The sequence below is a fragment of the Hydra vulgaris genome, chromosome 06 (assembly GCF_038396675.1).
Source record: "Hydra vulgaris chromosome 06, alternate assembly HydraT2T_AEP".
NCBI lineage: Eukaryota > Metazoa > Cnidaria > Hydrozoa > Anthoathecata > Hydridae > Hydra > Hydra vulgaris.
In genome coordinates, this window is record NC_088925.1 from 3,415,183 (window position 1) to 3,438,176 (window position 22,994).

General features: G+C 27.4%; 1 protein-coding gene across 1 annotated transcript in view; it reads left to right on the forward strand.

Annotated features, from left to right (window-relative positions):
* LOC100214606 (ephrin type-A receptor 3-like) overlaps window positions 1-22,994 on the forward strand; it is a gene marked incomplete at its 5' end in the record, with an annotated part of 71,339 nt that overhangs the window by 20,040 nt on the left and 28,305 nt on the right. Inside the window, 6 exon segments of the mRNA NM_001309728.1 lie at window positions 1,273-1,466; window positions 6,533-6,746; window positions 7,955-8,172; window positions 14,711-14,816; window positions 14,886-14,947; window positions 15,069-15,167. Coding sequence (NP_001296657.1) covers window positions 1,273-1,466; window positions 6,533-6,746; window positions 7,955-8,172; window positions 14,711-14,816; window positions 14,886-14,947; window positions 15,069-15,167 — 893 coding nt within the window.

Below are 22,994 nucleotides of genomic sequence, written 5' to 3' on the forward strand. Positions count from 1 at the left end.
CTCTTAAAGCAGTTTTTCAGAATGAATTATTTTAAAAAATATTGAAGTAAAAAGGAATAGGTATAGAAATGATTGGTGTAAAATAGATAGGTATAGAAATGATTGATGGTATAGAAATGATCGATGGTATAGAAATGATTGATGGTATAGAAATGATCGATGGTATAGAAATGATCGATGGTATAGAAATGATCGATGGTATAGAAATGATCGATGGTATAGAAATGATCGATGGTATAGAAATGATCGATGGTATAGAAATGATCGATGGTATAGAAATGATCGATGGTATAGAAATGATCGATGGTATAGAAATGATCGATGGTATAGAAATGATCGATGGTATAGAAATGATCGATGGTATAGAAATGATCGATGGTATAGAAATGATCGATGGTATAGAAATGATCGATGGTATAGAAATGATCGATGGTATAGAAATGATCGATGGTATAGAAATGATCGATGGTATAGAAATAATCGATGGTATAGAAATGATCGATGGTATAGAAATGATCGATGGTATAGAAATGATCGATGGTATAGAAATGATCGATGGTATAGAAATGGTCGATGGTATAGAAATGGTCGATGTGGAATAGATAAGTATAGAAATGGTAGGTTTGGTTAAGACCCGCTTTTTACGGGTCTGGAAAGCTAGAATATATTTATAAGGAAAACTATAAAAAAGGTTGGTGTGGAATAGACTTACAAAGACCCGTAATTTTATGGTTTGGTAAAGACCCGTAATTTTATGGGTCTGCTAGTTCAGTTATAAATATAAAAATAAAAAATAGGTTATTAAGTTGCCACAAGAAAAAAAGAATTGGAATGGAAAAAAGAGGCTTTAAAAAAATGACCCAAGTTCATTAGGTTCACACTAAATTATTAATGAATAAAAAAAGATATTGTCACTGTACATTGATAAAAATGTTTAATAATTAATGAAAATAGTTAAACTATTTTTATTTTAGAAAATTTTTCTTTAGTTTACTAATTCTAATTCTAGTATATATGTTTATATTCTGTAGGTTGAATTAATTAAGCAATAATAAAATTTTCTTATATAATAAAAAAATCAATGTAAAACCGGTTAACCAGTTCTATAATTTAAAAAAAACTAATAACCAGTTTTTTGAAATTACCTGGTTTTTGTCAAGCCCTACCTGGGTATTGAGCAATTATAGTTTTCTCAACATCTTACTGCTAAAAAATTTTACTAAATTTGCATTTTTTTTATTTATACAACTTTTTTATCCTACTTTTATTTAGTTCCTGGAAAAGTTACTGATGTCACAAACACTTCTGATTCAGATGGAAATGTTGTTTTAAAATGGAACCCTCCTTTTGCTCTTGGTTCAGATCATCTTACATATGTGATTGAATATGGTGACAGAACAGAAAGAACTGAAAATAATTTTTTTTTTATAAAGAAAGATTTGTTTGATAAAACTTACAGAATCAGAGTAAATATATTAATATATTAGTTGTATTTTATGTATTGTTTTTTAAAATATTAGTTTAACATATTAGTTGTGTTATATATTATGCACACACACACACGTACATGTGTACACATAGCATACACATTTATTAAACAAATTTATTTTTTGAATTTGTTTAATAAATATGTGCGTGCAAACAAAGAAAAGGAGAGCAAGAAAGTCGCAGGGCCGTCAACACGGATTTCGAAGTGGAGGGGTACAAAGAATAAGTTCAAATAATCTTGAATTTAAAACCAGAAATTTTAGAAAATTTGTAAGCAAAAAAAAAAGTTTAGCTCTAAAGCTTTGAACGTTTTTAACATTCTTTTACAATTAATAATTTCTTATACAATTATTGTAAACTTAATTTAATGAAAAATGTAGCAATGTCTGTATAAAAAGATTTTCTAAAAACGGAAAATATAGAAACAGAAATATAAATGAAAGATTTAATAAAAGTATCAAAATCATTTTGCAAAAATGTTCAAATTCAGAAAAAGTAATATAAAAATACTTTCGTAAAAAATAAAAAATTAAAAAAGATTTTCGGATTTATAATGAATGTAAGAAAAAAAAGGATGAAAAGTGAATTTTGCAACTTAAATTCTTAAGGGCTTTATTAAAAAAATCTTTAATGATAAAGGAAAGTAAAAAGGTTAGTTGATTGAAAAGTGAATTTTTTCAACCCAAATTCTCAAGGTATCATTTGAATATTGCTCATTTATTATAAACACTTTTTATGGTTATTTTTTTTTATGTTGTTCAAATAAAAAATAATGTCAATGCAATTCAAACAGCCTTTTAATGATTAAAAAACACTTCATTAATATATTTACTCTGTATCCTTTAAAAAATGGATGCCTAAAAGTATAATTTTTATCTTTTGAAACAGCAGAGAATTCTGATGTAGTTGGATTGAAAAATGTATAACGGATGCTTTTGCAAGAGTTGGCATTTACTAATGTTTATAAATATCTATTAGGTGTAAACCTTGATGGAGCAAACGTTAATCTGGGAATTTATGCTGATTTAGATGTATTACTAATAGAAGGTTTGCCTTGGCTGGAAGTCATACGCTTTAACCATCGACTTGAACTAGCTTTAAAAGATGCATTTGAAAGTTTAACCCTTTAAAACTGTTGATGAACTATTATTACAACTCTATTATTTGTATCAAAAGTCACCAAAGTGTTGCTGTGAACTACAAGTTATAGCTGAAGCCTGGGGTAATAGCGTTCCAAAACCAATAAAAGCTTGCAGTACTCAATGGATTGATCACAAGTACAGAGCAATGAAAATTGCTTTAAAAAATTATGGTGTGTTATGACACATATTGAATCATTAGCTACAACAGATTCCCAATTATCAAAAAGAGCAGAGTTAAAAGGACTTTTAACTCTGTGGAAAAATGTGTCAGTCCCTATTCATCTGTTAATATATCTCAATGTTTTATTTGAGTTTAAGTTTTCAAAGCAATATTCATGATCTGGTAAAAGCAGTAAGAAGAGCTCGATAATTTACATGGACAATGACTAAGCTGCAAATTCTTCTCAAAAATTCAGTAGACAATTTGCTTGATGACACAAGTGTCATGACTCACTATAAAAAACTGTATAAAGATATAGAAATTAGTGATTCAAAATACTGTTATCAAAATGTTACACTTTCTCAATATGCTGAAGTTAATTGCAAGGTTCTTTAGCAGTATAAACTAGTTATTGCAAATATTTCCATAAGTATGAAAATGCGTTTTCAATCTCTCTAAAAATCACCATTTGTGCATTTACTTGATGTTTCTGGCTATGCAAACAATAGTTTTGGCGACAAAGCTATCAGTGAAGTCGTTGTTTGTATAATATACTTCCTGAATGGATAATATTAAAAACATATATGTTTCCTATCATAAGTAAAAATCAAAAAAAATATTATATGAAAATTGGGAAATAAGTGGAGACGATACCGAGATTGACAAATTTTGTCATCGTTAAACTGTCATTGTTATCCAAAGAAAAGAAAAAAGGTTTCTGGAAATTCTAACATAGATCTAGCGACAATAACAATTTCAGATTTAGAAGATAGTGTAAGCGAGGGAGAAAGTTTTATTTAAGTTGCTAACATTTATATAGTTTAATTTTTTTAAACTTAGTAAAAGTGTCATTATTTTTTGCTTCTTAAAAACAGTTAAAAAAGTAGAAACATTCTATAGCAAACATTAAACAAATGAACTGAAAACTAAATTATAAATAATATATATTGAAAAAAATAAAAAATTTCAAAACTTATTTTTTCAAAAAAAAAAATCTGAAATTTAAATATATTTAAGTATATAAGACTTATACTTATAAAAAAATAATGTGTCATATTAAACCAAATCCTTTTCTTTTGTAAGAAGTTAAATGTTTTATGACAATAATGTTTTCGTTGTCGATTGTAATATTTGTTTAAATATTGTAACGTTTGCATTACAATGATCAAACAAAACTTTAAGTAATATTATTAAATATTATTTTACGATATTACTATTTTTTAGCGTTAATTCGAGCCTTAATATATATATATTTATATATATATATATATATATATATATATATATATATATATATATATATATATATATATATATATATATATATATATATAGACAACTACATTCGTGCAGGTCACGAGCCAGTATAGCCAAAAATCTAACTTTGAAATACATATTGGATTTGCTAAGAGTCATGGGTAAGTCAAATAAGGACTTCAATTTACCTGTACCAAAATTTCAGAAGATCCATCAACTGCTCAAGAAGATTGGAAAGGTTGTAGCAAAGAGGCCAAAATAAGTGGAGAAATAATGGTTGCAAGCCTTAACAAACAACAAAAGGATGCTTATAGACAAATTATGAGTATGATTGCTGTTGAATGTCACTATCTACACCAATTCTTCCTTGATGAACCGGGTGGTACCGGCAAAACTTTACTTTACAATACACTTATCAACGTACTGCAAAGGCAAGGAAAGTCTGTTATCTCAGTAGCTTCAACTGGCATTGCATCGCTCTTATTGATTGACAGAAGAACTTACCATTCGCAATTTAAGATTTACCCGCCAATTGACAACAAAACGATGTCTTTTATTGAAGAAGATGATTATGAAACAGAGAGTATCAGTAATACCAGTATCATCATCTGTGATGAAGTGACTATGATGACCTCTCATGTACTCAATATGACCTCTCATGCCATCAATAAACTACTGAGAAAGGTCACTAAAAAAATTAACACTCCATTTGGTGGTAAAGTTCTTTTGCTAGGAGGGGACTTTCAACAGTGTTTGCCTGTAGTTAAACATGACAATAGGGTAAATGTAGTAGAATTGACCATCAAGAGAAATATCAATTGGCCTGATATTAAACAGCTTCAATTGACGCAAAATATGCAAGCATCAGGTCAAGAGTTGACTGACTTAACAGACTGGTAAGAGTTGACTGACTGACAGACTACTTCAACTTGGTAATGGCATGTTGGCCAATTATCCCTCATTTAGCAAAGATGCAGTTGCCTGATTACTCATTGCTTTGGTGATCCACAAAATATCAGCCTGGAGACAATTCAAAGTTTGACAAGTTCTGCTATTCTTTGCCCCAAGAATGACAGCTGCCTTGAGATAAATAATGCCATCATCTATTAAATGCCAGGAGAACTGATGGAATTCAACAGTATGGACTTTATCGAGTCTGAGGATAATCAAGAAATTGCTAACTTTCCTACCACGTTTTTTAATTTGTTAAAGAGTGAGTGGATTATCGCCACATCGGCTGAAACTCTAAGTAGGAGCAATAATTAGCATCCTTAATAATATGAATTCCTGTAGAGGACTATGCAACAAAACACGACTCATTATCAAGGGGTTGACTGAAAACTTGATTTACACAACAATTGTGACAGGAAAACACAAAAATAGCATTGTTTTCCTTCCCCAAATCAATATGAGTCCAACTGAAAATTATTTACCATTTACATTAACAGGTTCCCGTTCTACCTGCCTTTGCTATGACTATCAACAAGTCACAAGAGCAAATAGAGTTGGTATATCTACCTGAATCCAGTTTAAATTAAGGAAAATTAACAGAAGACTCTGAAATGTATTTTACTCGCAATGTCGACTACCATGAGGTGTTGATATAATTTATGTTTTTATATGTATTTTAGCCGAATTATTGTATGTTAAATGTATTATATAAAGTATATATGAAATGCAATAATATATGTCCTAGAAAGAAAAAATAATAATTAAAGCTAATTTAAAATGTCAACTAATTCTTTTTATTGACAGTTAATCTCATTCACTCTATCATCATGGCAGGGAACTTCATTTTAATTACATCTACATTACATTTACATTATTAAAAACTTTAATAAAATCTCAATATTTTTGTCTTACTCAAATAGTTAACTTTATGACTTTGTTTCCAAACAACCCTCGTCTCATACCTTAACTTTGTGATTTGTGTCTTGTCTCGTTAATTTCGTCTTCTTTTTTTTTTTTTTTTTTTAAATGGTTCAGATCATGCTATGACTTCACCAAAACTTTTTTTCTTTATCAGACGCATCCTCTCTTTTATTACTATCCTATGGCTGACTTGATTTATGATGTGATTTTTTTCATTTTATGATTTTTTTTCCTAATGATTTATACTCATAACAACATAGCAAGCACTACTCACACAGCTTGTTGAAAGAGCTCGTGATTTTTAACAACTCTTGAAATTTAAGAAAAGGTCTATTTTACAGAAAACAGAAAAACAATTAAATATTCATTTGTTTCATTTGGTTCATTGAAAGAATAATATTATGAGGTGTACAGTTTTGAAAAAGTTTTCAGAAATTTTACAAAATTTTAACTAAGTAACTAACAGTATTAAACATTGAATGTAGCATTAGTAATAAGATTACAATTGTTTTATGATAATGCAGTATAGTTATTTTATTACAACTGTATTTATTTACAGTATGTATATTTGTATTTACATTATTATTTATATGGCTTTAACTGTTTATTTTAGATTGGGACTGAAGTTATTATTTCTGGGAAAGTTTTTACAGGACCTGACTATACTTTTGAAATAAAGGTTCCTGGAGGTGTCTCTCCAGTAACAACACTAGGGATTGCAGCGGGCATTATTGTTTTTGTGGTAGTTGTTTTAGTAGCATCATTCTGCATTTGGAAAAAAAGAAATCCAGCATATCTCCAAGTTGTTAGAATGGAAGATGGCACAGGTAGGTTTTTAGTCACTTGGTTGCTTAGAGTAAAATAATAAAATAAAAAATTACACAGGTTTGTGGTTAGTATTCTTCCTTTAGTTCATAAAAGAAGTATGTGATTGAAATATTCAGTTTAAAAAATAAATTTATTCTTTGTATTTTTCTTATATATGTTTTTTTTTTAATATAATAATAAATAAATATAACAGTATAATAAACAGCGTGGAAAATAAAAAATCAAATGTGACACATAGACTTAATGGTCAATTGTTGTTGTTTTTTTATACAGTCAATTAAAAAAACTTTTTTTTTACCTGAATGTTAATTTTGTTATGTGTGTTACACTAAAAAAAATAATATAATAAAGTCATTAAAGAATTTTTTTTTAATAGAAAATACTAGTGATAATTTAGATTTTTTTTTAAACGTCATTCATTGCAACGACATTGCAATTGGTTGTGAAAATTATAGAGATTAATAAATTAAAACATTAAATGAAAAAAAACAAAAAACAAAGTAGTATTGGATGAAAAAATTATTAAAAATTAATACAACAACAACAAAATTGTTCTTAGTTAAGTACAACATTTTTATGAAATTTTGGTTTATCAAAAATTTCATAAAAATGTTGTATTTCAAAATACATCCTGGTTATTTGTAAAACCTTATTTATCAAAACTTTAATTTTTTGTTTAATCATTCATCTGATCTGCTGGCATGAATTCATTTCCGAAAGTCAAAATTATGAAATTGATCATTTATTTTCCACTCTAAATATAGACATAATATAATATCTCAAACAGATATAAAACAAAAATCAAAAAATAAAAGAATTTTTAATTTAATTATTTAAATTTAGTTGTCAATCGTCAAAATTAATTGTCAAGTCATTAAAATTGCATAGTTATATTATAAAATATGCTATAAATATTTTAATATAATGCAGTAATAGTTTAATTTATTAAATTACTATTTTTCCAATAAGTCAATAAATTGCAAATAATAACAACCAATTTACACATTTTTTTTAAGTCCTCAGATGTTAATTTACAAATTTTTTTATCATCTTTTGATGTTTTTTCACAAAGTTTTTAGTTATTAAAAAAAAATTTTTCTGAAATTTTGAATTTTTTTATAAGTTGTTGAAATTGTTATATAATGAGTATTCAATAAATCTTTTTTGGTAAAGTTACCTGCTTGATATTATTACTATTTTTTTTTAGTGAAGTTACCTGCTCGGTTTTATTCAGGAGGAAAACTATATGTTGACCCCAAAACTTTTTTGCTTGTTTCTGATGCAGTTGCACAGTTTGCATATGAAATTGAAAGATCAGAACTGGTTTTTGATCAACTAATTGGAAGCGGAGAGTTTGCAGATGTTCATAAAGGAGTCTTGATGAAGGATGGAAAAAAACAACAAGTTGCAATTAAAGCGTTAAAGGTATCAATTTTAGGTCTGAGTGGGCAAGGAAAGAACTAATGTGGTACTAGTATAAATTTATTACTTTCAATTTAAATGATTTACTAACCTAAGTGGAAGAACAACTTTATTTTTTGTAGTTTTAGTTTTTCTTGCTATACTTTATTGCAAGAGTTAGTCAAGTATTTCATTTTCAGGAGTAACCCTAATTAAAATCATTTTAAAATTGTTGACTTTTGGTTATATTGGTTGTTCTAAAATTTAATTCTTTTAAATTATTTTAAATTTTATTATATTATAGAATTGCCTATTGATTTTCTTGATTGACTACTCAATCTGCTTTTTAGGTTGATCACAATTTTCTTGATTTTCTCATATTGGTTTTTAAGTTGGTCTCAATTTTAAGTTGACCTTATTTTCAAAGTCTCAAAAATTTAAATTATGATATAGCAGGCTGTTCACTCTTGTATCTAATGCCACAGCTAGCAGACTAATGTTGTCTGTCAACTTACTAAGTTAAACTTAGAAGGTGTTGTTGTCATTTCTATGATATTTTTTAATATTTTAAGACAATATTAAAAATAATTTAAAATGTTATTGTTTAAAACAATATAAAATTGTTTATAAATATTATTGTTTAAAACACTATAAAAATTATAATCGAGTTATAGCTCTATTATAGTTTATTCATTGTGTTTTTTTAAATATTCTTATATTTAAAAACTAATTTTTGTATTTAAGCATTACTTTTATTTACTTCATTGTATAAGACACCTGAATAAAGTGTTCAATATTCTGATTGATTTATTTCATACTATAAGACACCTGGGTGAAAGGTTCAGTAAAGCATTTTGATTTATTTATTTCATACTATAAGACACTTAGGTGAATTATTCAATAAAGGACTTTGATTTATTTATTTTATACTATAAGACACCTAGTTGAAGTGACAGAGACATAGGATAACCTGGGTAAACACCTGGGTAAACACATGGTAATAAAGCTTTCTGATTTACAATAATGATAACTTTAGATTTCCTTGTGCACAACAAATTTATAATTTTCTAAAAACATCACAGTTCATAATAAACTTTTTTTCACTTATGTTAACTTTTAAATCTTCAAAACTTTGCTTTTTTCTAAATTTCAGTATTTATAAATATACATTTATAAAATGAACAGTTATAAACTTGAGCACAAACTCTTTATAAGTTAAAAAAGACACTCATGTAACAAAGTTTGTGTGATGAGTTTAATCATGTCATTACATTGTCACTGTTTAAAATTTAACTCCTCAATATAATCAAGTACTTCAAGTTCTTTAAATTAAAGTAGTCCATCTAGCAAGGAACATAAAATCTTTTATCTTTTTTTTTTATCAATGTATATTTTTTTATATAATGTCAACATATTAGAAATTTACAAATTGATCAACTTAAAAAATGATCTGGATTTTTCTATACTTTATGTAAACAAATATTGTTTATGTTTAAAAAAAAGTTGCAAATCTAATTATATTTATATTTTTATACAAAGGTGAAAGATTTACAAAACCATATATTTTACAGAATGGATTTTTTAAATGAGGATGTTTAAAAATATACTAATCTAATTTGAAACTTACAATTTAAAAACCCTAAAAAGTTATTTCATAAACGCTCTCCTACTAATAACTTTCTGGTTATCCTACCAACAGATACCTATTTTTTTGTAATTTTAATTATCCTGTTGTCCTGGTTACCACCTGTAACTCTACATTACTGCAATATTTATAGAGTCAAATTTTGCAAAGCTTGCATTGGGTAAAATATTGCAAAAAAAAAATAAAAAAGCTGCATGGGTAAAATAATGCAAAAAATGAAAAAATAGAAATAGTAATTTTCATCACAAAAATATAGTAAAAAAAAGTCACCAAGAACCAGTAAACAAAATCCTCAGCCACCGTCAATAAACAATTAAATAAAAGGTTTACATTTTTAATATTTCAGGTGTAAAAATATTTGTTGAAATTAACCAAATGTACACATAATTTTTTTTTAATTTAGAAAATCCTAGGTGAGACAAGTAACAATTTTGACTTATGTTGCGGGTAGCCAATCACCAATTAGCGATCATTTAGATTTTTAAAGTTTTATAAAGCTATTAGATATCAAGTATGCGGTAGTGGTGTAGTGGTAAAGCGCTCGCTTCATAAGCGAGGGGTTCCGAGTTCGATTCCCACCACGTCCCTGGTAGTACCGCGCTCAACTTGTTTCTCCGCGCAGCGGTCTTGTTCCTCAAGGTTCGTGTTTCGGAGTTATAGAGTTGAGAGAGGGTTATAACCACTATTAAGTAGCCTCCTCATCTGTAGTGGCCTTCTCGGCCTTGAGGAGGTGAATAACAAAACAAAACAAACAAACAAACAAAAAAGCGTTAAATGAAAATTATGAAAATGCAAAACATTCTTATGTAGAAAAAAAGATTTACGAATATAAATAAAGATTTCTAATGTACTTTAAAATTGTTATATTTCAAATTTCAAATTTTTTTTTATTTTAAATTAAAAGTTTTATCAGTTTTACAATTTTGAAGTTTAAAATTTTTAATTATTAAAATTTTTAGATTTAAAAATTAAATAATAACATGTTAATTTAGTTTAAAAAAATTTAAATATTATCCTAATCTATCAATCAGGTTAGAAATCATATTAAGCTGTTGAATCAGGGTTTAAACTATCAATCAGGTTAAACAAAAAAATCAACTCAATTAAAATTTTAAAATTTTTGATTAGTATCTTTATATAAAACCTTTTTGTTGTAAACATCCAATCAAAATCTTCTTAAAGCTTGTAAAACCATTTTAAGTTTCCTTATCTGAAAAAGTTTATATCATAGCTAATCTTACAACAGATATTTTCAACATTTTGGTAACATATATAACATCAATGTGTGACATATTTTCTACAAATGTAACATTTTGATAACATACATAACATCAATGTGTGATATGTTTTAAATTTAAAGAAATCAGTTTAATGAACTTGAAGATAGTGACTGGGGTTGATATTTGACGGTTATATTTCATGGTATATATATGCATATATAAACATCATTATGATCAACATGATCATTATAACCACCATCATAATCATGATGATGATGATCATCTTCATCATCATCATCATCATCATCATCAGGCTTTAGTCTTCCTCTTTTACACTGTTTCTCTAATATAAACAATCTTGGGCTTTTTTTTTTCTTAACTAAAGCTCATTCATACAATATCTAAGGCACTCTCCTCAGGTTTTTTTACTTCTATCACTACCATTTTCTACTGAATACGCTACCTCTCTACATGAAACAATTTTTTTTAACAAATGTTGTTCCATACAACATTTTTTCTAATCTGTCTAAGGTTATGTCTCCTTTTCTTGTCTTGCTAGAATCACACCACACATCCATTTGGTCATCTTTTCTTTCGACAAATATTGCACCATATAAATACTAAAGTTTATATAACAATGAAAGGACATTGTGCGCCAGCATCTAAATAAATAGCAAACATATATTTATATCCATAATATTTATGCAATGCATACATATTATAAATACAAATATATGTTTGCATATATATGCATACTATGGAAATATATGTATACTATGCATAAAGCGCATCTTGGAAGCTTTTATTGCTTCTAGAATGAAAGTTTGGAAGCTTTTATTCCTTCTCTTCAAGTTTAAGTCAAGCCTCATTCTAATCCACATTTTTCACCATCTTGAGCAGTTGCTCTATTAAAAATTAATCATATTTTTTTATCTTTTTTACAATAACATTTCTCTTATAACAAAATGTTGTTTTATTATTGCAAGAAGCCAATGTAAAAAAGTCCTGTCTGATGTTAAGCTCAGTTATTCTCAGTTTACTAAATCTTGTATCTAACAGGGTATATCTTTTTCTGGATATTTTCGGGAATTCCTGATAATTTTCTTAACTTTTAGTTTTCCGGATATCCAAAACATTTTCTATACATGCAAGTTTAGGTATATATTTTTGTAATATATTTGCATTTAGCTGAGTTGCTTCCAATTTTTTTTCAAACTTTACCTAATATTGTATGAGTGATGAGGAAGCTTAAAAAACAATATTAAGAGGAAAATAATGGAAAGTACATTCCAAATTTTTTCAAGAGATTTTACCCAAAATAATTTTCTGGATTTGTAAATTTATGACCTGGATGATCTATGATCTTATCTCAGATGTTTTCAACAATTTTGGTTAGTTTTCAACAGTGTCATAAACTAAAGTAAGTCTAACATTTAATCTCTAATTCATGGGTCTGATCTTTTTACTTCTCCCTAGAATAAAACAGAGTTATTTGCAAAGAAATCTTACTCTAATTTAACTCTTGAATATAATGTTCATACTCTTCCTGACAGTTAAACAGATTAACCCATTGTTAATCATGGAAATCACTCTGGCTTCCAATGCTAAAGTTAATTCTCAATTAAACTCTTCTTTATATAAAGGTTTTGAGGTTGTTAAATTAATTCTTTTTAACTGCAGTATTAAAGTTATTCTTGAAGGCCTACAATAACGATCTTCATGAAATCTAAAGAGGCTCTATTTGCTGACGACTCAACTTTATACACTTGTCTTGACAAAAAATCTTCATTTTTTAATAGCTTAGAACAAGCAGCCAATTTTCAATCCGATCTCTCTTCTGTAACAGCCTAAGGCTTGCAGTGGCTTATGGATTTAAATTCTGGACTTGAAATCCTCAATTTTTGTTTGACAAAAAAACTCAATTAATTACTTTAAAAAAATGTTGCAATATTGTTGGCATTCCTATATTGACAAATAACAACCCTCTTACTCCCAGACAAAGTCTAAAAGCACATTGTAAATGTAATTGCCTTATCTTAACCTGCTTTATCTGCCAAGCTCAAGTCACTCTCCCATTGTTGTAAGATTGCATTTCTTTCTTTATTCTACAAATACCATCATGGTCAATGCTCAAACAAGCTATCATCTCTTTAAGGATAAACCAAAACTCTTTCTTGCTTGGCTTTTTATTCAACAAGTTGTATCCTTTTACTGTATCTGTCCCTTCATGCTATAAAAACTTTTATTAATTCAGTTTTTTTTGCTTGAACATCAAAAAACCCTTATAACTCTTACCCATCTTCATGTTTTCCTTTTTTATACAACTTACAACTTTTTAAGTCTTCATTTATACATTTCCTATATTAACTTATTCTCTATTTTAAAGTAACTTGTAACTTGTGGTTGCTTGCAATTTTGTTGGAAGTAAATTAGAATTTAAAAATATATAATTGTATGCCAGTATTTAATAAATAGTAAATGTAAGCATAAAATTGTACATTGGGTATTATAAATTTTTTTCTAGCCCCAGCTATCAACCCCTGCTAAATTTTGCCGGGGCCAGGGCCAGGTTTGCAAAAAGTCTCAATTTTAGCCGGGGCCGGGACCCAGTCACTTACTACTTGAAGAATCTGATTCTGTTGGTGAGCTAAGATTTAAACAGTGAAAATGTAATGACATGGTTTAACTCATCACACAAACTAATACATGTATGGTTTTTATAACTTATAAAGAGTTTGTGCTGAAGTGTACTGATATATTTGTATATTTATATATACTTTGTATTTGTATATTTACAGCATAACATTTTGGCTAAAAACATACCATACATACACACATCTATGACATGTTTTCTACAAATGTGACAGCAAGCTAAACATTAGGTCATGGCTTTATATAAAACTTCCAATTTAGTTGTGGGTAAAAATAGGTGAAGCTCATAAACCTTGGGTGGTCTTGTTGTTTGAAAATGATTACAACAAAAATACTCTATTCTTATCTGCAAAACAAGTTAACACCAGTAAGAGTATTCAGTTGTTATTATTGAGATAGGATATTATTATTACACTAAATTATATTATTGTAATTAATGTTACATTAAACAGTATTACCTCACTTCATTGCTGGTTTCCGATTTCTCAAACTTTAACATGTTAACTAGTATTTCTATCTTCTTTTGCAGTCTAGATTCTACAAACTTCTTCCTTGCCTATTCCAAACTTTCTGTGTTGTAAACAACACAAAATTAATTGCAGAAAATTAATAATATTTATAATTCTTTAACTATGTATTTTAAAACTTCTTCCAAAATATATAGATGTTTTAAACATTGTTTGTTCTGCAGATTTACCATGCAGACGATGATCTATGATGCAGATGATTGTGAGCATTTAATACAATAAATACTATAAAAGTCTGTTATTTATTGTTTAATAAACTTGTCAAGATGCATCACCACTTGTATATGAGCATATTATATATAATCTAATTAATGCATATTTATTGAATTTACCTGCATATTTGCATATTTATTTTTTTTAAATTGTATTATTTGTTTATATCTATATTAGGGAGGTGGTTACATTGGTTTTTAAAAAACAAGACAAAAACTTTTCTGAAATCCAAATCATTAATCACCTCCAAACAGATTTTATTTAATCACTTAATCAACTAAAGTTGTGTGTGTTTGTTTTTACAGCATGGTGCTTCTAAATCAGATCGTGAAGATTTTTTGAGTGAAGCTGCTATTTTAGGACAGTTCTCAAATCCAAATGTCATCTTTTTGGAAGGAGTAGTGTTAAAAGGTATTAAAAATAAAAAAAAATTTGTTATAAATAAACCAACTTTAACTATGTATCAGTCTTTTTTTTTAGATGAACCAAATTTAATTGTGTTAGAATATATGGAAAATGGAGCTCTTGATTCTTATTTAAAAGTAAAATTTTTTTTAAATTAATTTTAAATATATTTGAAGTCTATAATTGAAAAAATTAAGTAATTAAGTTTAAATAGCTATAAATTATAATTTCTAATTATAATTATTAATTGTTATTAAGGAACATGACATGCAATTTACGATTGAACAGTTACTAGAAATGGCTCGTGGCATAGCTTCAGGGATGAAATATCTCTCAGAAATGGGATTTGTTCATAGAGTAAGTACTTGTTTTAGTGTATTATAAACAGTTGAATAGGTAAAAGCAATAATTCTGTTTTCCCTTTTTATTATTTTCATTTTTTTCCTGAAATTTTCAGCTTTTTAATAAGTTAATTTTTATTCACAGTGGTGTCTGTATGGAAAAGGGGTGTCTGGTGTTTTGTTCCTCTCTCCTTGTTATTATTGATTTTTTTTTAATCTATCATATTTTCTTGAAGAAAAAATGTACTAGTTAAATAAACAGAAAGTTAGTTATGTACTGAGTATTGCGTTTGAAACATAAACCTTTTTTTTTTTTTGTAATACTTTTAAAAAATTTGGTTGTTTATAATGCTCCAATGGCACCAAAATATGTTTGGGTTTGTCTCTGTACAAAGATGGCCTTTTTACAGAGTGACTTGTTAGACTTATTTTTATAGAGTGACTTGTCAGACTTATTTTTGTGTAATGGACTTAATGTAAATCAAATTAAAATATAAATATACTTTCTATAAAGTCATCTGTTTTAAATATTTAGTCCAGAGTTTTTATTGTAAAATTAAATTTTTTGAAAATTTAATAAATATATTACAAAACATTTTAAAAATAGAAATTATTTCAAAATATTTACCATATTTAATATATCCTTATTACACTAAAAGTTTGACAATCAAACATTTTAACTAGGAAAAACCGGGCATTTCAGCCATAAAAGTTACAATTTAAAGTTTCATTTTGTTAATATTTTATACTTATTGCTTAATCAAATGTTTCTTTTAGTGCCATGAGAATATCTTTTTAAACACATAATTAATTATATACGCATAATTATACTGTTATAATTAGTTATATCTTGTCATTATTAAATCCTTTCATAATGAATTAAAGCTCACTTCTCTAAAAATATATATATATTTTGCAAATTAGTTTGTCTTTCAGCAAAACAATTCAACTGAGCATTTAATAATTATAATTTTATCATCTTAGGTTTTAATCTATTCAAAAAATTAGTAGAACATCAATCTCATTCTCTTGGAGCGATATATTAAAAAAATTTTGGCTGATGGCAAATAAAAAATAGTTTCAAACTTTCTATTTTGTAACAGGGTTCCCACTCCTCCTTAAAAACCTTAAATATCCTTAAAAAAAAAAAAAAAACTCCTAAAAAGTCCTTAAATAACCATTAAAAAAGTTAAAATTTGACTGCTCTCCTTAATTTCTTCTTACTTTCTTTTTTTTTATCATCTTGGAAATTTTATTAAAGCAAATGGATTATACTTATCTATAGAGAAGCATATAGTCACTTCTTTGATGAGTTAAAATCCTATACTCTTGTTTTATATATATATATAAATATATATATATATATATATATATATATATATATATATATATATATATATATATATATATATATATATATATATATATATATCAGCCCTCCGAGTATTAGAGTAAGTTTTTTAATGGTTTTTTTTTTGGCTTTTTGTATTTAACTTTCACTTTCTTTAAATAATTTTTTTTTTTTTTTTACAAGTAAACACCATGCTATAAGGAATGAGTATTTATTGACCCTCTTTTTTGATTAAAGCTATATATATATATATATATATATATATATATATATATATATATATATATATATATATATATATATATATATACATATATATACTTGATTACAGCCAAATATATATACTTTAGGGGAAAAACCATTAGCTAGATATTGAACAAACTTCATATTAAAAAGATTGTTATATGTTTTTCACTAATTACCTTTAGATGCCTAAATATAAGAGTAGTTTCCAGAATATTTGGTTAAATAATGATAGTTACACTTCTTGATTTCAGAAAGATAAAAATCCCAGCCTTGCAAGATGCAAAGTTTGTTTTAAGTCATTCTCATAAGCAGGCATGGGTATAAAGGCTCTTGATGTACATGCAAGAGGAGCAAAGCACATATAGTGATTGCCTAAAGCGGGTTATGTTGTTTTGTTCAAAGAAAATTTGCAATCAATACCACAGAAACCTACTTCCTCAAGGCAATGTATCATTTCAGATATGCTTCAGAAGGAAGCAGTTTTGAAAGCAGAATTAGTTTAGTGTTTAAATATTGTTGAATGCAAATACTCTTTTAGATCAAGTGAGAATAAGTCTAAACAATTTGCTTTGATGTTTCTAGATAGCAAAATTGCCAGCGACCTTTCATGTGGTCGAACAAAATCTGGCTATATTGTAACTCATGGTCTTGCTCCTTATTTTAAAAGAATTCTGATAAAAGATCTTATCCTGCTGGATAACTTTGTATGTCTTTTTGATGAGTCTTACAATAAAGTTGTAAAGAAAGGTCAAATGGACATACATGTGCGCTATTGGAATGAAGAGAGGAATACTGTTTTTAGATATTATACTTCAGAGTTCATGGGAAAAGCTGCTGTCCCAGATATTCTAAAAATGTTTAAATCCTGCATGACTGGTTTAAATGCTGAAAAAATGCTTCAGGTTTCTATGGATGGCCTTAATGTAAATAAACTGTTTTTGAAAATACTCAACAAAGAATGTTATAACAATGAATTAAGTACACTCATTGATACTGCCTATGGTTTACATACTATCAATGGATCCTTACAAACCGGTGCTAAAGCTACAGATTGGAACTTAAAGAAGTTAATGTCTTCAATGTACCAAATATTTCATTAAAGTCCATCAAGAGCAAGTGATTATGAAAGAATAGCTGAGGCAACAAGTTCAGATTTTCCTTATATATTTTGTGGCAACCAACGGGCTGAAAATCAAAGTGTTACCAAGAAAGCAATAGAGGTTTGGTCAAAAGTAGTCTTAGTTGTTGACTACTGGAAGTCTTTACCAAAAAAAGCAAGAGTAAGCAACCTGGACTTGGTAAATCAGGGCAAAACACCAACTTTGAACATTTAAGTGCTCGAACAAATAAAATTTTAGTTCCTTTAAAGTTGAAGTTTTTGAAGAAATTAGTGGCAGTCTAAATACATTTCTTGGTAGGTAATATTTGATCCAGATGCAATTTTATTGCTTTTTATGTAATATATTTTGTTTCATATCAAAAGTATAGAAATATTCTGAGATTTTCTTTTCATATTATTTTCAAAATTTTGAGAAAAAATCACAAAATGTTATTTTCAATCTTGCTATTTTTTCTTCTTCAGTTTCTTTTCAAACTGATAAACCAATGACTCTTTTTCTGGTGGTGACACTTGAAGAACTACTACGCAACTTTTATGCGAATTTCATTAGATTAGATGTTTCTTTTGAATGACAAAACTACAATGTCTTTGTTAAAAATAGATTTGTTTAATTGCGCAAACCGGCTTTCAACCAGCAAGATTGATGTTAGTTTTTCATTGAAGTATTATCTCCAGCAACTCAAGAGTAAGAGAAAGATTACTGATGTTCAAATTGACAAGTTCGAAAAGGAAATATGTGATTTTCTTGTCTCAATGTGTACTCATATTACTGAGAAAAGCCCTTTGTCTTCACTGGTTGCTCGCTGTCTGGTGTGTTTTTCCTCATCATTTATGGTTGAATATCACAGAAAAGTGTCATTATTTTTTTGACAAACTGTTGATGTAGCTTGTTACTTTCAAGAAAATTAGAGCTTCTGTTGGTGATTTAGCTAAGAAAGAATATTCCAGGTTGTGTAAAAGTGTGGTCATTAATAACAAAGAAGTATTTTTGACTTTTGATGAAGATAAGGATTGTTTGGACTACTTTTTGTGGAAATACACTGATTTAAAGATGTATGCAAATCTACAGCAGATTTTCAAAATTGTCTTCATTTTATCACACGGACAAGCTCAAGTTGAACGTGGTTTTAGCAGCAACAAAAGTCTGATCGATGACAATATATCACCAGACACTATAATCCATTACGTTTAATCCAAAATTACCTCACATTTCATAGGTTCATGGCTCATGAAGTTGAAATAACAAAAGATTAATTAGATTACTGCAAACAAGCAAGAAAGAAGTATTTTGATGATCAATGTTCAAAAGCCGTCTGTAGAAAAAACTGAAAATGGAGGCAAGAAGAAAAGTTATGGAAGTTATTGAAATTGTAAATACTTAAATTTGACAGACATTATCTATAATTGAGAATTTAAAGAAGTCATCTGATGAAATTGGATTCTGTGCTGAAAAAAGAATAGCCTTAGGTTTATGCCTTGAATATAAAGGTATTTTTAGTTTATACCACTAAAGGTAATGTCATTATTTAATGGTTCTTTTTTTATTTAGATGACATTAAAGCTGATATATCATAATCTAATGTATTAAAAATAGCCGCTTGCAAAAAACAAGAGTTACTAGAGAAGCTATATGTTAAAAAAAAAAAACTTGTTGAAAAAAAAATGAACTTATATGTTGACGACAATGATATATATATACATATATACATATGTATATATATATATATATATATATGTACATATATATATATATACATATATACATATATATATTATATATATTTATATATACATATATATATATGCATATATATATATATATATATACGTGTATATACATATATATATATACATATATATATATATATATATATATATATATATATATATATATATATATATATATATATATATATATATATATATATATATTCATTTATAATTTTATCTACTTACATTTAAAATTTATTGAAAAAAGAAAGATTCTGTTTTTAATATAATTGTTTTCTCCTTAATTCTCCTTACTTTTTCCTTCAAAAAATTGTCGTTCACGACCAAATCTCCTTAGATATTAGGAAAATATCTCCTTAAATCTCCTTAAAATCCTTAATTTATGCCCCAGTTTTAATAGTGGGAACCCTGTGTAACCAATCAGGCACATTCTTCAAAATTTCTAATAATTTGTGGAATTGATAGTGTCACCTTGTAAATTGTGCAGACTAGAACAACCATTTGAAGTTATTGCGCCCCAAGTCATAAACTCGGGACATTGCTTAGCAGAAGGTGGATAGTAATAGGAACTGAAGTGTATGTTTAATGGTTGCTGAACATTTCCTTTGTGTGCTATAAACTGTTTAACTTGTGTTTCATCTGAGAACATGACACTTTGCCACATTTTTAACAGTCCAATCCTTATATTTTTTGAAAAATATGAGACAGCTTTGCCTTGCCAAGCCAAGTCATGCATACACACTAGGATGTAGTTGAGTAAGAATTCTGAATTTGTAATCTGTATATCTCTCATAACCAAGTATCATGTTATTGGTTTTTAGAGTGGTAATTCTTAATCTTACAATGATGAGTTAACTTGATACACTGAATGATATCATTAATATGTTTTAGGCATCTTTAAATGTGCAGCAATCATTCAGGCTTGTTGTCTTTTATTAAAAGTTGTGAATATTTAGCTAATGATTTTGAAGCCATAGACTATAGGATGATTGAATTATATATGATTTTTTTAATGGATATAGAGCATGAATAATACTTTCATTTAGTTGATAATTATGCAATCATTGAAGCAAAGTGTGATTGTTTAGTGTGTTGCAAGCATACATATTTTGCATTCAAAAGTAACTATTTATATATACGTGTGTGTTAGGGTGGTGGTAAAAACAACTTATTTTAAAAATGTCAGCTGACAACCCCTAAATGTGTTTTATATAATAAAATAATACTGGATTTAAAAAATTTTTGAATAAAAAATATTTTTACGGGTGCCACAAGGCCCTTATACATCAAACAGGTTCCTAATATTATAAAAAAAAGAGTTTTTCAAAAGTATATCATGTTGGGTCTCAAAAGAAGCAAAATTTTATAAAAATTCTAAAAATAACAATTATTTTATAAAAAAACTATTATTTAAGATTTTTTTGAAATTATAATTAAAAAAAATAAACTTTTTTCATTTTTAGTTTAAAAGGTCATTTTTTTTGCAATAAACTATAAAATAACAACTTTTTGTGTGTGTGTGTGTGTACATATATGTATATACACACACACAAATAATTTTAAATGTATTCTATAAAATACAGTGCTCAATGTTCTTAAAGAACAGAGCAATAATAAATTAAATTAGTTGAAAATCACTTATCAAATTTTTTTCATTTTCCACTGTGTTTCATCTATAACGACTTATCAGAAATGCATTTCTGATAAGCCTTTATAGATGATTTATAGAACAACAACAACAATGCCTTGAAACTACAAGAGAAAATCCATTACCAATTATGGCAAAAAGCAAATGAAAAAAGTCGTTGCAAAAGTTAAAGTTAGCGTAATAAGTTTCAAGCATGCTTCAGAACTGCATGGTATACCTTGAAGAACACTAAGAAGAAGAATTCAATATCAAGAAAAGGTAGTCGATACGTTAAAAACTCTTAGCTATGTGACTGAATGCTTACTGCTTCACATGTTTCATGTTCTAGGTGACTAATAATACAAGTATAAGGCTTATGGTTCTCTGAAATTCAATCTGTGGTGTTCAACTATTTGAAAAAAAAAAAAAAATGAAACTACCTTGCTGAAGAATGAAAAGCCAATGATCGAGTGATACATGGGTTTCAAGCAATGCTAAGCATTAACAATTTCAAAAGTGTTAAGTCAATGCAAAGCATTAACAATTTCAAGTTCAAAAAGAAATATAATTAGCAAGCCAAGTAACTAAAGGGAATCTCAAAAACACCTGCAAACAAGAAATCACAATCAAAAGCCCAAAAAACAAGCTAAATTTGTAGCTAAAGTTAAAAGCATCATAAAATTATTGATTTTTTAACAAGTGCAAAAGAAGAGTCAGAAGGCAAAAAGCTAAAAACCAACTATTGAATCAAAAAAGTAAAGTTTGAAAGTGAAGAAGATAAAGAAGAAGACCGCAAATGAAAAAGAAAATTCAAACTTAGAAAATAAAGAATGCAGCAATGCAAAGTGTCAAAAGCCATTTAATAGCCAGACAACTGATCAGCAAAACCTTAGGTTGCAATGTAATAAAAGCTCTTGTCAAAAATGGGTTTGTGAAAAATGTTGACCCAAAAAAAATACATAAGAATTTTATTGGTTAGTAAAATGTAGAAATCAATGAGTTTTTAGAGTCTTGTGCATTATAATTTGTAAATTAAAAAGTTTTTTATTTTACTTTGCATGATGATTTTAAAACTCTATTTTTAGTTAACCAAAATTTTTTTCTCTTTTTTTTTTTGCTTTAACTGATTGTAAATGAGTTTTTAAATAACAAAAAAAATGTTATTAAAAAATTTGTTGTTTTTTTAAATTTATGTAGTTTAAAAAATTATTATTAACATTAAAAAAAAAAATTTATTTGTTTTTTTTTTTTGGAATTTATTTAGATTCTCACCCAACAAGTCTGCAATCAACCACTATTAAGTTAAGAATAGAAAAAAAAGAATTGAGTCATAGAGCAAAGAAATGGTTGACAGAAGACTTGAAAAGTTGTAGGTTTTATGAGTCAACATGAAGATGGGAGAGAGTTCGAAAGGGTTAAAGTGCAGGAAAAAAACTAGACAAAAAAGTTTTTAGAGCATGCAGGGACAGATGCAGTAAAAGAATGAGACTTTACTAAACAATGAGTCAAGTGAGAATGAGTTTTTCTTTGATGGAACTAGAGATGATAGCTCCCTTTGAACAGCGACAATGATGGTATTTGTAGAAAAAAAAAGAGATGCAACTTTACAACAATGGGAGAGAGGCTAAAGCTTGGTAGATAGAGCTAGTCCAACTACATTTACAATGTGTTTTTAGCTATTGTCTTGAAAAGAAAGAGCATCATTAGAAGAACCCAAATATGGCAACAGTATTCATATATGGGCAAATAAGAGATTTGTAGAGGTAGA